At 44.8% G+C, this 18321-nt stretch overlaps 1 protein-coding gene across 1 annotated transcript in view; it reads left to right on the top strand.

The window, feature by feature from the left end:
* The window catches only part of LOC125283904 (rho GTPase-activating protein 12-like), a 38776-nt gene that overhangs the window by 17215 nt on the left and 3240 nt on the right, over nucleotides 1–18321 (top strand). Inside the window, 10 exon segments of the mRNA XM_048227449.1 lie at nucleotides 98–196; nucleotides 1299–1415; nucleotides 11126–11187; nucleotides 11325–11406; nucleotides 11593–11691; nucleotides 11804–11906; nucleotides 12003–12098; nucleotides 12406–12522; nucleotides 13353–13451; nucleotides 16557–16634. Of these exon segments, the coding sequence (XP_048083406.1) occupies nucleotides 98–196; nucleotides 1299–1415; nucleotides 11126–11187; nucleotides 11325–11406; nucleotides 11593–11691; nucleotides 11804–11906; nucleotides 12003–12098; nucleotides 12406–12522; nucleotides 13353–13451; nucleotides 16557–16634 (952 nt within the window).

Genomic DNA, 18321 nt, shown 5'->3' with positions numbered 1-18321 from the left:
TTACAGCTTCTCTCATACATTATTATTACGAATTAACATCCCTCAGAATGTCCATATGAAAATGCATGTGCGTGTGTGTGCGTGTGTGTGTGTGTAGTGGATTAAACACACAGATGATCAGGGACGGCAGTATTACTACAGTGCAGATGGCTCCAGGTCTGAGTGGGAGCTCCCCAAACTCGTGCAGATAGCTGGGGTGAGTGAGGGTGTGTGTGTGTGTGTGTGTGTGTGTGAGTGAGAGTTTGTGTGAGTGTATCTGTGCGCGTGTAGGAGTGTGTGTGTGTGTGTGTGTGTGTGTGTGTGTGTGTGTGTGTGTGTGTGTGTGTGTGTGTGTGTGTGTGTGTGTGTATCTGTGCACGTGTATGAGTGTGTGTATGTGTATCTGTGAGCGCGTATGAGTGTGTGTGAGTGTATCTGTGCGCGTGTATGAGTGTGTGTGTGTTTGTGTGATTGTATCTGTGCACGTGTATGAGTGTGTGTGAGTGTATCTGTGCTGTGTGTGAGTGTGTGTTTGTGTTTATAAATATGAATGTGCACATGCCATAAGGGTGCTGTGCACGTGTGTGAGTGTGTGTTTGTGTTTATAAATATGAATGTGCACATGCCATAAGGGTGCTGTGTGTGTGTGTGTGTGTTTGTGAGAGTGTATCTGTGCGCGTGAATGAGTGTGTGTGAGTGTATCTGTGCTGTGTGTGTCTATAGTCCCTTTCCCACCGGAGGGGTTTTTGCAGTTCCTACAACAGAATGTTCCTAGAACCCTTTCCTTGTGTTCCGGCCGGACCAATTTGGGGATTATTAAGTTCCTCTGACCGCAGTTCCTGTAACTCTTTCAGCTCCTACTCTAGGACAGGGTCTTTTCCCTTTTCCGCATAGGAACCCTTAGTGACCTAGGTCTACGTTGATTGGTCCAACTTATAAGTTACGCCCACTGTCAACCCAAATTTAATGGGCAGCCAGTAATGGCTTTTTTAACCGGTTTTGGGGGAGAGTAGTCAGTTAGCAGAACCGGTTTTGGGGGAGAGTGGTTAGTAGAACCGGTTTTGGGGAGAGTAGTTAGTAGAACCGGTTTTAGGGAGTAGTTAGTAGAACCGGTTCTGGGGGAGAGTAGTTAGTAGAACTGGACTGTTCCTGTAACTGCTTGGTGGCCTGGTGGGAAAGAGACTTATATGCACTGGGGATGAATATTGTAAATTCTATAAATAGTACAGTAGATGTATAAGAAATGGTATATAATATATATAATAAATGGTATATACTAATATGATCTACATTTCTGTCTATGCCCCTCCCATCTGCAGTTAAGCCCCGCCCCCACCCAGGACACACACAAAACGCGCAGTCTGGACCGCCGACAGCCCGAGCCCATCGTCCTGACCAAGTGGAGACACAGCGCACACGTCCCTGAGAACGATAAGGTACACACACACACACACACACATCGTCCTGACCAAGTGGAGACACAGCGCACACGTCCCTGAGAACGATAAGGTACACACACACACACACACACACACACACACACACAGGGCCCACGTCCCTGAGAACGATAAGGTACACACACACACACACACAGGGCCCATGTCTCTGAGAACGATAAGGTACACGTACACACACACACACACAAGAATGAGAAGGTACACACACACACAAGAATGAGAAGGTACACACACCCACACACACACACAGCGCACACACTCCTGAGAACGATAAGGTTCACACACCACACACCAGCCCTGCCAACCTGTACGCATGTTGCGTAGCAACCACGCATTTTCACATCAAAATACGCCGCTACGATGTTTTACTTAAAACTACGCAAAACGAGCACACACACACACACACTACGCAAAACGAGCAGACATCCAACTTCTCCGGAAAGCTCCTGGAGCGTGTGAATCTCCTGCTAATATATTTCATGTGAGGATGAGATACAGAGAGAAAGTGAGAGTGACAGGCAAAGCATAGTGGCCTCTATATGTTCTTTTTTCTTCTGCCAACGGTGGGTTAAAGGTGCCATGTGTAATGTCCGCCAAAAAATCAATTCATACTCCACATTCCATAAAAGATGGGGGCAGTATACCTCCAGAAAGTGAGTTTGTCTACCCTACAGTAACAACCGAGACACGTGTATTGCAGTTTGGCTGGTGGTTATGTTGCCCGCATACCGCCTCCCATGGCCGAAACTGGTATTATGACACCTGTCGGGCTGTGGCTAGTAATTTAGCATGCTAATTCAGGTTGATATCTCTGCAGCTCTATACCTTGTCATTTTTTAAATGACATCATCGCCCTAATTTCTTCTCATTCTTTTGATGTGTGTAGCTCATTTTTTGGATATTTTTACCTCAATTCTTACACATGGCACCTTTAAATGAAAGACTTGATGAGGTGACTTTAACAAGTGTTCACTCGCAAATTCGCGTCCCTAGCTGCCGTTGCTGTGAAACTAAAAATATTCCACTGAGTGCGACTGTAAATTCACCTAGGGCATAAAAAAAAAAAAATCTTGGGTTCCGGTTTCCGACTGACCCTGTCAATTTATGTGCGACCCAAATTTATTTTATGAGCTTGGGGAAGAAATAACACTAAATAGTGTAGGCTACATTAAATAAATCCACAAATAAAAGGCTTAACTATAATTACATTAATTACCCCATGCGTTATGTATAGGGATGAGCGTATTCTCTCTTTTACAAAGTAGCCTATGTACAGCTGTTCACGAAGACCATTGTTTTCGTCAGTTACCGGCACTCGCAATTTTGTCCAAACACCGCAACTTTTTCACAAATTTGACCCATCATCGTAGTTTCACCGTGAAATTTCACCTACCACAACAGTCCCTCGCGCAGAATATTGAGCCAGATGGCACACTTACTTCTGCACCTTCTGCATATGACACCAAAGACTGCCCTAACGTGTTCGTTCCTCTGCAGTTTTGATGACAATAAATAGAAGGCTAACGTTAATAATCTGCTTACTTGCATCTCTCAACCTGGTGTTGCTAACCTACCTAGGCTATGAAAGTAAGTAAGCCTACTTGGTTTACTGGCATTTGAGTAGACTATGCAACCCATTGGCAAACGTTTACCTGGATATGTCCTTTTAGCAGTGGTGGAGGAAGTACTGAATCTCAGTACTTAAGTAAAAGTACAAATACACAGAGAAATATTTACTTTAGTAAAAGAAAAAGTACCACAATGACAACCCTACTTAAGTAAAAGTAAAAAGTACCTGCTTTTAAATGTACTTTAAGTATTAAAAGTAAAAGTATTTGCATAATGATTTATTCTCTTAATATCTATATTCTAAAAGAAAAAATAGTATGGGCTGTGGCATTTTAATTAAGCTAGTTTTAGGTTAGGCTATATTCGACTAGATAGTTTTAAGCTAATGCAATTGTGCTTACCATCTGTGGCCCAGTTTACATTCTGACCTACAATTCTAGAGAATATACCTCTTTATTTGATCACACACAATTAAAGGAACCATATGTAAGATTGTGGCCAAAACTGGTACTGCAATCACTTTCAAAATACTGAAGAGCGGTGTATCCCCCCCCTCCCCCCTGACTCGAGCTTGCCAACCCTGATGGCTAAAACACTACTGACTTCTGCGGATTAGTAGATAGGTGGATGGTGGCGCATCAGGCCAAAACACAACATGACATGACAAAACACAACATCAACATCAGTTGAGGGCTGCAACTTCACTTTTTAAATGACAATATCCTGGCCGGACTACTGTTAGTATAGTGATATAAGTATTTGAAATGAACATGATTTCTTAATGTCTAGTGACATATCAGGGCCATTTTATGATTAATTGAAATATTTTTCTTACATACAGTTCCTTTAAGAAATATTTTCTAATCTGGGAAATGCTACGTTTTTTTTCCGCCAGTGGTTCTATAATAGTCTACCGCTTATTTGTGCCGCAAAAATGATCAGACGCGGGTGCATGGGCAGAGCCTGTAACTTAGATGACAGAAGCATGGGCAGAGCCTGTAACTTCAGACTGGAAGCTACGGGCAGAGCCTGTAACTTCTTCAGACAGTGACAGTAACTTCAGCATGGGCACAGCCTGTAACTTCAGACGCAGAGACAGAAGCAGGCATGGCCTGTAACTTCAGACGGTGACAGAAGCTGAGCATGGGCAGAGCCTGTAACTTCAGACGCGGTGACAGAAGCATGGGCATAGGTAACTGGGCAGAGCCTGTAACTTCAGACGGTGACAGAAGCATGGGCACAGACGCCTGTAACTTCAGACAGAACGGGCAGCCTGTAACTTCAGGACGCAGACAGGGCACAGCCTGTAACTTCAGATAACAGACGCAGACAGAAGCATGGGCACAGCCTGTAACTTCAGACGTGTGACAGAAGCATGGGCATGGCCTGTAACTTCAGACGTGTGACAGAAGCTGAGCATGGGCAGAGCCTGTAACTTCAGACGTGTGACAGAAGCATGGGCACAGCCTGTAACTTCAGACGTGTGACAGAAGCATGGGCATAGCCTGTAACTTCAGACGTGTGACAGAAGCTGAGCATGGGCAGAGCCTGTAACTTCAGACGTGTGACAGAAGCATGGGCACAGCCTGTAACTTCAGACAGACAGCATGGGCATAGCCTGTAACTTCAGACGGTGACAGAAGATGGGCATAGCCAGTAACTTCAGACATGGAAGCATAGCATAGCCTGTAACTTCAGACGTGTGACAGAAGCATGGGCATAGCCTGTAACTTCAGACGTGTGACAGAAGCATGGGCAGAGCCTGTAACTTCGCTGATCCGCGGATAGCAATCTCATCGGAGAGGAGGCCCTAACGCTGCAGATAACAGACAGAGAAAGGCATAGAACACAGTTGCATGTCCAGTGTAGCCATGGGTCTGGTGAATATAGCCTACCGAATGCAGATGGCTACAAGCTCACGCTTTGCCTGGTCTAGCCTAGAAGCTTATGTTTCAAAGATTTAGAAGCTGGGCACGAAGGCCCAGAACCTGTGGTAGCAACCCCTGTCCCCTGGTAAAAACAAACGGTTTGTCAGAGAGAGAAAAAAAAAATCTTATCATAAAATGTATCGTAAAAGGAACGATGGTGTTGTAAAAAATGTAGTCGAAAGTAAAAAGTACAGATAATTGCTGTAAAATGTAACTAAGTAAAAGTCAAAAGTATGCACTATAAATTCTACTTAAGTAAAGTACAAATACGTGGAATATTTACTTAAGTACAGTAACGAAGTATTTGTACTTCATTACATTCCACCACTGCCTTTTAGCTTATGTCATGTTTGCTAGCTGGGCTTAGTTTGAGTAGTGCTACCAAAATCATAGAAATTAATAAAATGGCAAGACATTTACCTCTTCTATGATCCAAGAATGATTTCCAAGAATGAGTTGTTTTTTTTAACATTTATTTTAACTAATGACATAGAAGACATTCACAATTGCATCCACATATCGTAATGCACTATGCAAAAAGTGATTTACGCTCGTAGCCGAACACAGTGAGATGCAAGCCTTCCAATCCACTCAGAAATGTAAATTCATGGGTTTCATCAGGTCCCTTTCCACAGGTAGAAGCACCTTAATTATCAATGTAGACTGCATGGTGCTTCATTAATACACCTGTGGAAAGGGACCTGATGAAACGCATGAATAGGCTACTCTCACGTCCTTAAAGGGGAAGGCAGTCAATTAGACGTAGCCTACAACACCAATGTAATGACATTAAACAGAAGTGTAGTCAAATAGTTTAAATCAATATGAAATTACTAGATTCTTACTTTCTATTAGTAATTATGCAGGCCACAGACTATGAATTATTAAAAAGATATGAACTTAATATGAATTACAAAATGTATGAATGTATTGAAACATATGACATGATGCCATCTCTTTAGGTGACTGTCTTTTTTGGACAGTTCTACGAAAGGTTATACTGCTTTGTGAATTACCTCAGTCAAAGCATTTTCACAAATAAAGTATGCCTACTTTGATTTTCTGTAATCCTTACTGTTTACCTTTGATTATCCTTTTTTTAATAAGCATCAAGATGATCAGTGTGATTTTGGTCTTACTAACCTTAATTGCCCTACATTAAAAAAAAAGAAGAAAAAAAATCGCAACTATTTTGCAATTTTCACTTCCTCACCAAATTTGTCCACAAGAAACAGCTAAAAAACACCAAGAACTTCCATCCAGGCATTTTAGGTCTAAACAGTCTCAAAAACCTCAAATCCTGGAGGGACTGATTTTCTACCTATCCATACTGCCACTGGGGAAAAAAAAAAAAAAATTCCCTACCAACCCATGGCCTCAACTGACAACCACCAGGAACCAAACCTTTTTTTTTTTATGCCTAGGCCTAATAGTTTGACTATGTCTGGGAAAGTTATTACTTGTTCACGATTTGTTTCAGTTATATTTTCAATGTGTCGCTTAGGGCTTGAAATTAACGATGTCTCGACGTCCCGGGGACCATAAACGATGCTGATGGTTAAAGTTTTCATAACTATAAGGCGCTAATGGAGGGCGGACCTTTCCATTAACAACGAGTCAAAGTGGACCAAGGCGAAATATTTTGAGCTGCTCATTAATGAGTGTTCAATTTGTTTTTTTCTTTGGAGCATATGGATCCTTCTTCTTGATTATTAGCGTGAACACAAGTAAGAACAAATAATAGGCTTACAGACTGAGATGGCGCACCTATCACTGTAGTTGGGATAATGTAGGCCTAATCATTGCAGCCTCACAGATGACAGAAAGACACCGAGATCTGAAAGAAACTTGAGTGCACAACGTGCAAGTGAAATTCTTTAAAAGCAATCAGTAGTTTGCATTAGTCAGCAGGTAATAATTGAACAATGAATGTTTTTCTTTTTTACAAATAAACAAAACATGGATGCTATTGTGAGTGAAGGGATAGACTACACACTGACAACAGCAGATGTCCATAAGCCTCTATCTACTGTAGCCTACATCCAGGTGAATTAGATATGTTGGCATAACATGGCCGATAGATGTATTTCTTTACAAAATAAATATTTAATAATAATGGATTGAAAAGAGGTATAATACCAGGCATGATTGAATAGGGCCCACATAAAAGAAAATGGACAACATACCCACATCAGTGCCTATCAACACAAGTGGTTTTCATAGGTCAGGATTGTTAGGCTCTAAAACAGATTGTCAACATTATAGAGCTACTGTAAAAGATTCAGTTTGCACTTTCAGGAACACATTGGATCCCATTTAGATAGATATTCAACATTAAAGATGGGTCACTATCCAAAACGTGTCTTGCGAGTATGGCTATGTCTGTGTGTGTGTGTGTGTATAGTGTGTGTGTGTGTGTGTATAGTGCGTGTGTGTGTGTCTTGCGAGTATGGCTATGTCTGTGTGTGTGTGTCTTATAGTGTGTATGTATATATGGGGTGTGTGTCTATATGTCTGTTTTTGGCTGCATGAAGGCCGACGTGAGCAATTTTTTTTTTCCTCGAGGTTTCTTTGAGGTGCTACTCAAAAAAATTCTTCAAGGTTGGCAGGTCTGACACACAAACACACACACACAAGAATGAGAAGGTACTGTACACTCACACACACACACCAGACAGTAGCAGGGCACTGACGCCTAGTGAGGATCCCACCCTGACTCTGACTCTGATGTGAAGTTCCAACAGAAGGTGGTGAAAAACCGGCGAATCCTGTCGCTCCATCGCAAAGGCTCGTCCCGCCTCCACCCATATAAACAAGTCAGTGTCCCGCCCCTGGCCCCCCAATCGGCCAATCAAACTGCATGCTCTAATCACACATCCAATCTGCTGGCATGTGGGGTGCCAACAGGAAGTGCCCTGCCACTATAACAGCCAATCACAAGCTGTCATGATTGATGCAAAGTTTTAATTAGCCAATCACCAGTGCTTAATCCCCAAGCATGCTCAGAAGAGTGCAGGGAATCACAGCCAATCACTGAAGACTACAGGCAGTTGCAACCAATCCCAGACTGAGTGAGATGCATTGTGGGACCGCTCAGAAGGCCCTGTCCATGAGCAGAAAGCTCATATTTAATTGGTTAAACTACATTACATGATGACATCACCCTAGCATGGATCTGGCGCTTGACCTCACACACTTTCTGATTAACTACTGTGCTGATACACACACACACACACACACATGCAATTATGGCGCTTGACCTCACACACTGTTTCTGATTAACTACTGTGCTGATACACACACACACACACACGCAATTATGTATATGTATAAGTATATATTTTGATCCCGTGAGGGAAATTTGGTCTCTGCATGTATCCCAATCCGTGAATTAGTGAAACACACAGCACACAGTGTACACACAGTGAGGTGAAGCACACAATAATCCCGACGCAGTAAGCTGCCTGCATCAACAGCGGCGCTTGGGGAGCAGTGAGGGGTTAGGTGCCTTGCTCAAGGACACTTCAGCCGTGCCTACTGGTCGTAGTTCGAATTGGCAACCCTCCAGTTACGGTCCGAAGTGCTAACCAGTAGGACACGGCTGCCCCAAAAATGGCGCATGACCTCACACTGTTTCTGGTTGAGGACTCACTTACCCTGTCTTGTGTTTTGGTTGTGTGCTGTGAGGTTGTTTGTGTTTATTTGTTTGTGTTTGTTTACTGCTCCTTTAGGACGTTGTGAAGCCCAGCACCCCAGACTCCGACGACTCCTGCCCCTCATCTCCTACCCATCCCAGCTCTGTTAGTACTGCCCTACCCACACACACACACACACACACACACACACACCCTCCCACCCATCCCAGCTCTGTTAGTACTGCCCTACCCACGCACACACACACACACACACACACACACACCACCTCCCACCCATCCCAGCTCTGTTAGTACTGCCCTACCCACGCACACACACACACACACACACCTCCCACCCATCCCAGCTCTGTTAGTACTGCCCTACCCACGACACACACACACACACACCTCCCACCCATCCCAGCTCTGTTAGTACTGCCCCCACCCACTTAATAACACACACACACACACACACCTCCCAATCTATCCCAGCTCTGTTAGTACTGCCCTACGCACACACACACACACACACCTCCCACCCATCCCAGCTCTGTTAGTACTGCCCCACCCACGACACACACACACACACACACACCTCCCACCCATCCCAGCTCTGTTAGTACTGCCCTACCCACGCACACACACACACACACACACACACACACACCCTCTCTGTTAGTACTGCCCTACGCACACACACACACACACACACACACACACACACACACACCTACCTCCATCCCAGTTCTTGTTAGTACTGCTCTCTAGTAATGTGCCCATTACACACACACACACACCTCCCACCTATCCCAGCTCTTGTTACTAATTACCCACGCACATCAGCACACACACACACACCTACCCACGCTCTTAGTACTGCCCTACCCACACACACACACACACACACCTCCCACCCATCCCAGCTCTGTTAGTACTGCCCTACCCACGCACACACACACACACACACACACACACACACACACACACACACACCCTCCCACCCATCCCAGCTCTGTTAGTACTGCCTACCCACCACACACACACACACACACACACACACACACACACACACACACACCCATCCCAGCTCTGTTAGTACTGCCCTACCCCACACACGACACACACACACACACACACACACACCTCCCACCCATCCCAGCTCTGTTAGTACTGCCCTACCCACGCACACACACACACACACACACACACCTCCCACCCATCCCAGCTCTGTTAGTACTGCCCTACCCACACACACACACACACACACACACACACACACCTCCCACCCATCCCAGCTCTGTTAGTACTGCCCCTACCCACACACACACACACACACACACACACCTCCCACCCATCCCAGCTCTGTTAGTACTGCCCCACCCACGCACACACACACACACACACACACACACACACACCTCCCACCCATCCCAGCTCTGTTAGTACTGCCCTACCCACGCACACACACACACACACACCTCCCACCCATCCCAGCTCTGTTAGTACTGCCCTACCCACCCACACACACACACACACACACACCTCCCACCCATCCCAGCTCTGTTAGTACTGCCCCACACACACACACACACACACACCTCCCACCCATCCCAGCTCTGTTAGTACTGCCCTACGCACACACACACACACACACACACCCATCCCAGCTCTGTTAGTACTGCCCTACCCACGCACACACACACACACCTCCCACCCATCCCAGCTCTGTTAGTACTGCCCCACGACACACACACACACACACACACACACACACACACCTCCCACCCATCCCAGCTCTGTTAGTGCCCCCCCACGCACACACACACACACACACACACACACACACACACACCCACCCATCCCAGCTCTGTTAGTACTGCCTTACCCACACACATGTACACACACACACACGCACACACATCCATCCCAGCTCCATTAATCCTGCCCTACTCACACACACACGCTTCTCCATTACTAATGAAATCCTTTTCCTCTCACATTTCCTCCCTCAGTCTTTTCACTGTCAACATTGGGCAGCCGTGGCCTACTGGTTAGCGCTTCGGACTTGAAACCGGAGGGTTGCCGGTTCGAACCCCGACCAGTAGGCACGGCTGAAGTGTCTCTTGAGCAAAGGCACCTAACCTCACTGTACCCCCGAAGGCCAAGTTGTTGTTGCAGGCAGCTCACTGCTACGGGATTAGTGTGGTGCTTCACCTCACTGTGTTCACTGTGTGTGTTTCACTAATTCACGAATTGGGATAAATGCAGAGACCAAATTTCCAAAAATCACGGGATCAAAAGAGTATACTTCTACTTACTTATACATATACTTAACATGCTATTTCTCACCAGACACACACACACGCATTGACATCACATCTCTCCTCCCTTCTGTATGTGTGTGTGTGTGAGTATGTGAGTGACAGAGACCTCCTCCTCTTAGCTGTGTGTGTCCTAACATGGGATGGGGTTTTTAGTTGATGGTTTCATTTTGATTGATAAGGAAATGTACAAGTCTCTCTCTCTCTCATTCCATCCTGTTGTGCTATCTCTTTAGCCATCAGAGAAGTGCGGGGTCCTCAATGTCACCAAAATCACAGAAAACGGCAAGAAAGTGCGGTGAGTTGAACACTAACATTCTATAGACACACACACACACCCTACAAATGTATGCACACACTCACTAATAAACTCAGTCACACTTATATAACACACACACACACAAAGTGTTTCTGAGTTGTGTTTCTTCCCCACAGAAAGAACTGGACTTCTTCCTGGACAGTCCTCCAGGGCTCTTCGCTCCTATTTGCCAAGAGCCAGGGGGGCGGGACTAGCTGGGTGAGTGACACACAGTCTCACCAATTGCCAGTGCTCTTTTTAAAACCCAACCCAAGGCTTTCCCAAGGTTTAGGCCTGCTCTAGACTATTTATTTATTTATTTTGTGTGTCTGTGTGCGTGCATGTGCCTGTGTGTGTGTGCGTGCGTCTGTGTGTGTGCCTGTGTGTGTGCGCGTGCATGTGTAGTTTGGGAGTCATCAGTCCAAGCCTGAGCTCAGTGTGGATCTGAAGGGAGCATCTGTGGAATGGGCTAAAGACAAATCCAGCAAGAAGCACGTCTTCGAGGTACACACACACACACACTCTCTCTCTCTCTCTCTCTCACCCTTCTGCTAGTAGTTTTTGATCACACACACACACAGCTGTCGGTTGTAGCTATTTGATTGTCCCTCTGCAGGTGAAAACTCATCAGGGCACTGAGCTTCTGATGCAGTCGGATAACGAGAGCCTCATCAACGAATGGCTACATGCCATCACTGAGGCCATCAACACACACGTGAGTCCACACACACTTACACACACACACACGCCAAGATATAGACACAAAACACACACACACTCTGGGATGGTATTGGCGCCTGTTAGGGCATGGGGAGTCGGACTTATATGCATAGAGGAGGACATGCCAGAGTCTCCCAGCCCTGAGAAGCACGACCACGACAAGGACCTCCGGGACTCCAAGAAACTCCGAGGTGTGTGTGTGCGCGTGTGTGTATATGTCTCTCTGTGAAACACTGTGGTCTGTGTGTGTTTGTCTAAAAAAGGCAGGTGTGTGTGTGTGTGTGTGACACACATATATTTATAGAGTATTGGAAGTGGTGTTTTTAATTCTGCTATCTGACCTAAAGGTACACATGACCTCCCTGATATGACCAAAGGTGCCATTAGTTAAAGTGGTTTATCCTATGTAGTGTGTGTTGTAAGCCTGGGTAGTGTAGTTGCTGCTACATGTGTGTTTGAGAGACTCCATTTCCCATGATGCAGCAGCAGCAGGAGCAGGCATGAAGAGCTCAAGCAGCATGGACGTGTCTGACCACAGGAAGAGGACCAAACTAAAGAAGTTCCTCACGCGCCGACCCACTCTACAAGCGGTCAGAGACAAGGGCTACATCAAAGGTAGGGGTGTGTGTGTGTGTGTGTGTGTGTGTTGGAAATACAATTTTGAAAATGTGCCATTGGCAGATTTTGGTCACATTGACCTGCCACTCAACAAGTAGTATTAATACTTTGTGTCTGAAATCTACCAGCCACACATTCATATTTCCCCAGCTAGTGGCTGGTGCTAATTTCCCTCCCTGCTGTGTGTGTGTGTGTGTGTGTGTGTGCAGTAACATACCATAGTGCAACACACTGAAAGGCATTGTGTGAAGCCAGAGTGCGGTGTTCACTTGCACAATTTACACACCTGCACAATTTACACAGCTCTACTGGAGATTTCACTGTTTAAAGTTGCAGTAGGCAAGATTTTTTTGATCATATTCACTGAAACTGACACTATGCTTCGACAGAACAACATAAATCAGCTGGTTTTAGAAAAAACCCGCACTTCTACCTCAACCTAGAGCCTGTTATTTGTTTTGCAAAAATCCTCAGCTCCCGGTTCTTCTGGTCCAATCAGAGCAGGGCTGTGTGAGATCTGACTGTCAATCACAGTCTGGTGCAGTCTGAGTGACACTGACGAGCACAAACTTCGATGAGAGGGTGCTCGGTGGTAGTGGGGGAGGGGCATGAGAGTTGTAAACATTCAAAATTTTGGCTAAGTCCCCTCAATCTGTCAGACTTCCCAACTCACTAGTGGAGATTTCACTGTTTTTCACTCTGATAATATTTACATAATGCTGCAGTTTGAGTAGTCTATGTTACGGAGAACTGTATGTGTGTGTGTGTCTGTAACGGTGTGTGTGTGTCTGTAACGGTGTGTGTGTGTGTGTTTTGTGTTATTACAGACCAGGTGTTTGGTTGCAGTTTGACTAGTCTCTGTCAGAGGGAAAACGGTACGGTTCCACACTTCGTCAGGATGTGCATCGACCACGTGGAGAAAAACGGTACAGCACACCCCACCACCACTCCTCGCCTTTCAGCTTCCAGCCCTAATCGCCTAATCCATTGGTTCTCAAAGTGGGGTCTGGAGCACATTGTCAGGGGGTCCCTGGCAAAGTTTGCTACAAAATATGAAATTGTCTTATATGGCGAAAAATGCTACAGGATCAGTATTTGCCCAATTGATCTGCTGAGACGTTACATCAATACGTCAAAACACTTTATTATTAATTAACCGCCAACAAAATGAAAGTTATGTGAAGCAAACACTATGTGTTCAACACAATAGGCCTACATTTGACAAAGAAACAACAATCCTTTAAAAAAAATCCTACATACTGTCAAAGTTTGCTAGCATGACTATTGTAGTATTAGCACTCTATGTTTTTAAATACATATAACATAAGCATTAGGGCTGTCCATCTTCTTCCATAACCCAATTCGAATTTCATTAATTATTATTTTTAATAATCAAATTATATTCAAATATTTAATGCTCAAATTTCACCTATTATTAATATTTACGATGCATCTTTATACACTGTATAAACGGGCTTATGCATTGCCAATGCCACTATAAACGCGTGTTTTTCGCGGGCCAATGGTGTGAGAACTAACTGGGTAACAGAAGACAGGCATGAGGGCTAAATTTCGGGCTGATTAGGCCAGGGGTTCTCAAACTTTTGTGGGCCGGCGACCCAGTTAGTTCTCACACTATCGGCCCGCGATTCCATGAACCATTATGCCTATCAGAGAAGTGACAAAAGCTCCGGACATTGCCTAGAGGAGGGAGGCAAAAACCTACTTCTTTCCTGCTTTAGCTGCGCGGTTCCTCGTCCTCGGACTGTTTACCTACCTAGCACGAAAGTAAATCTGTTTTAGCGTCGCCGTATCACCATGCTGTCAACCAAACCTGGTCGGGAGCAGGTTATGTGCTAAGTTACAGCTCAAATCGTGTAAAACTACCGCCCACTGACCAATCAATTATCTTGAAAAACGAAGTTCTCACGTGTAGGATTCTGTCATATATATTGCAGGTGGGGCCGCCTACACATTTTGGATATCGTATGCGCTTTAATAGTGTTGTGCGTGCAAATATGCCACTATGGACGTGCATAGGCTACAATACAACATCTGATGACAATCGATTTATTTGATGTCATAGGCTAGACAGTAAAAATTACCGCAATGTAGATTACGCCATCGCTTATAAATGTGGAAGTAATTGTTTTTTAATATAGGCGGTCTTGTGCGTCTCCACGTTTCATGATTGGCCAATATCATCCCAACACCGAGAACGTGCACAGATCTGAGCTGAAAGCCTAGTTTGACAAATATATCACATAACTGCTATCGTAGTACCACTTAACTTATACCCCTGAGTCAAGGCTTTGTGAAGCCTCATACTTCTAGATAGCCTAGATATGTCTAACGTGCTTCGTAGTATATCCCAAGGGTGTAGCGTTATCAGATGTGCACTCAGGCTGCTTGCTGCTACATATTCTGCAGATTACGACATCATTAGGCTATGCTAATTGTTATTTCTCCGTGTTCTGATGGAAATCCAAAAACGTTCCACACATCGCTGAAATGGTCGATCAGGAGTGACCTCCGTGGTGGTGCATCGCTTCTGCCAAATTTAGATTGTGCATTAGACGTGACAAAAGCATTTCGTTTTCACATATTCGCTAAAGTTAGCCAACACATACAAAAAACTCCCCAAAACACCACATTCGAATGGTAATTTCCAAATTCGATTAGTATTGATTTTTTAAATATTCGACTTTAGAAATTTGTTCCAACAGCCCTAATAAGCATCTAACAGAAAAAAAGGCTATACAACTACATGATTAACTTAAGTTTTATGTGTTGCGATTATGAGGGGTCCTTGGAGAGTTTTCCACTCCATGAGGGATCCCCGGCCCACAAAAGTTTGAGAACCCCTGGCCTAATCAGCCCGAAATTTAGCCCTCATGCCTGTCTTCTGTTACCCAGTTAGTTCTCACACCTGTGTTCTGTTACCCCTGTTAGTTCTCACGCCTGTGGTCTGTTACCCTTGTTAGCCCTCCTGTGTTCTGTTCCTCCTCACGTCTGTGTCCTGTGTTCTGTTTCTCTGGCCTGTGTTCTGTTTCTCCTCACGCCTGTGTTCTGTTCCTCTGGCCTGTGTTCTGTTTCTCCTCACGCCTGTGTTCTGTGTCCTGTGTTCTGTTCCTCTGGCCTGTGTTCCGTTTCTCCTCACGCCTGTGTTCTGTTCCTCTGGCCTGTGTTCTGTTCCTCCTCAGGCCTGTGTCCTGTGTTCCAACCCCTCAATAGCATGTCAAAGGTTAAGCCATACCTGTCAACACTCCCGTTTTTCCCGGGTTTCTCCCGTATTTCAAGGTCATCTCCCAGCACCCTCCCGTTTTGTTATTTCTCCCGGAAAACTCCCGTAATTTGCATGGCCATCAAACTTCATTTTAAAATCATTGATCCATTCAGGTTGCCAGATTGTGTATGAAATACACCCTACACATACACGATCACTTAGTTTCAATTTCAACTGTTTTGTCATAGGCTAAAACCTGGCAACCCAAACCCAAATAAAAAGCGGGTGCCAACTCTAGCCTGAGTCGTCGTAGCCTAAGCAAGCGGGCTAGTTGAATGGCCTACTCCACAACTAGCTGTTGTGAAATTGTTGGGAATTTAATTGATTAACACATCACATAAACTGTTATTGAGTGTTGTTGATACACTGAACTTGTTCCCTCTGAACCAAATCTGACAGCAAGCAGCTTTGGAGTTTTAGAAGTAGGCTGCAGGCAGGCAGCTGGTGGATACATAACTGGCATGTGTAGGTAATGGTAAGGTAAAAGCAACGACCGAAATGCAGTGTTGAAACACGTGTATGAAACGTATTAAATATGCAAACAGATCCGGTATAAACACTGACCCCCCCCGAAAAAAAATCTCCCGTTGTTTAAGCTGTGTGTTCAGATGTTTGCCTGTCAGGGTTGGTGGGATTACTACAACCACTACAAACAAGTGTGTGTGTGTGTGTCTTGCCTGTGTGAGTGCATGCTTAAATGCTACGGAAAATGTATGCTAAGTGTGTGTGTGTGTGTGTGTTGCAGGCTTGAGCGTGGATGGGCTCTACAGGGTGAGTGGAAATCTAGCAGTGGTCCAGAAACTCCGCTTCGCTATCAATCATGGTACGTCCTGCTACACACACACACACACACACACACGTCCTGCTACACACACACACGTCTTGCTACACACACACACACACAAACACGTCTTGCTACACACACACACACACACACGTCTTGCTACACATACACACACATTGGGGCAGCCGTGGCCTACTGGTTAGCGCTTCGGACTTGGAACCGGAGGGTTGCCTGTTCGAACCCCGACCAGTAGGCACGGCTGAAGTGCCCTTGAGCAAGGCACCTAACCCCTCACTGCTCCCCGAGCACCGCTGTTGTTGCAGGCAGCTCACTGTGCCAGGATTAGTGTGTGCTTCACCTCACTGTGTGCTGAGTGTGTTTCACTAATTCACGGATTGGGATAAATGCAGAGACCAAATTTCCCTCACGGGATCAAAAGAGTATATATACTTATACTTATACGTCTTGCTACACACACACACACACACGTTTTACTACACACACACATCCTGCTACACACACACACGTTTTACTACACACACACACAAACACACACGTCCTGCTACACACACACACACACGTCTTACTACCAGGGCTTGAAAACAAAATTATTTTTCAAACGTTCCATTCCGAACGGTTCAGGTAGGCCTATGTTTAACGTTTTCGTTCTTGCATGCGTTCCGCCACCAACATATCGGTCCTGAACCGGTTCGGAACGCAAAATATTGTTCGTTCTTAAAGTTCCTGCAGTGTTTGGCAGGCCTATCAAGTCTATTTTTGTGGACTGTACCTTAGAATAGACAAACTCGTTATTTCCCCTTGATTTAGCCTTAGCTATGCCCAAAAATAATAAATCACAGGTGGCATCCAAAAACATTCAGATGGGCTATCCATCCCATAGCCTACAGACTTACTGTAGGCCTAACCTATGCCTATAAATAATTTCTTATCAAAAATATTTCTGGATACGTGCTTAACTCCTTACCTGGTTGTAGCCTAAGTTTTATTCATATGGAGATCTTCAAAGGCTTGCGCTATAATTCCAACCCTGTTTATAAACGAACCTGTCTGTTGCTGACAAGGCCTATCTCAAATTTCCCGTTTAACTCTTCTACATAGAATGGGATATAATTGCGCCAAACATTTCAAATCCGACTTTAAAAGCGACAGGCAAAATAGGCTAATGCATAGGCTACAAACTATTTCCAAATCAGTTTCAGTAGCCTACGCTTCTGAGCTGGCCTAAGATCCGAAGTGGCAGGCCGGATAGGTTACATTACAACAGCAAGACAAAATATACACATTTGGACCAAAGGTCCATTTATTAGTTTATTTTTTTTTCAAACTGCAGAAATCAAATTATTAGGCTGTTCGCCTACAGTAGTTGGCTACATAGCGGCTTGTTAGCTCACATTAACAGTGTAGATGCGGGCTTGTTTTTCGCACAACCGGAAATAGTCTCCCTGACTCTGATATGCTTTTGTGAAATTTTATAAAATATATAGAGAACGAAAAAAAACGTTATTAACCGGTTTTGTGGATTTCAGAATAACGTTTCTGTTCCGGAACAGTTGAAGACCATTTTGTTTTCGTTTCCGTTCCTCGTAAAATTCTGTAAAATTCCGTTCGTTTTCGGTTTTCGTTTTCGTTCCTTGAACCGGTTCGGAGCCCTGCTTACTACACACACACACACACACACACACACACACGTCCTGCTACACAAACT

Source organism: Alosa alosa, chromosome 19, assembly GCF_017589495.1.
Source record: "Alosa alosa isolate M-15738 ecotype Scorff River chromosome 19, AALO_Geno_1.1, whole genome shotgun sequence".
Classification (NCBI taxonomy): Eukaryota; Metazoa; Chordata; class Actinopteri; order Clupeiformes; family Clupeidae; genus Alosa; species Alosa alosa.
Note: the sequence above shows the minus strand (reverse complement) of the source record. Positions and strands in the feature narration are given on the sequence as shown.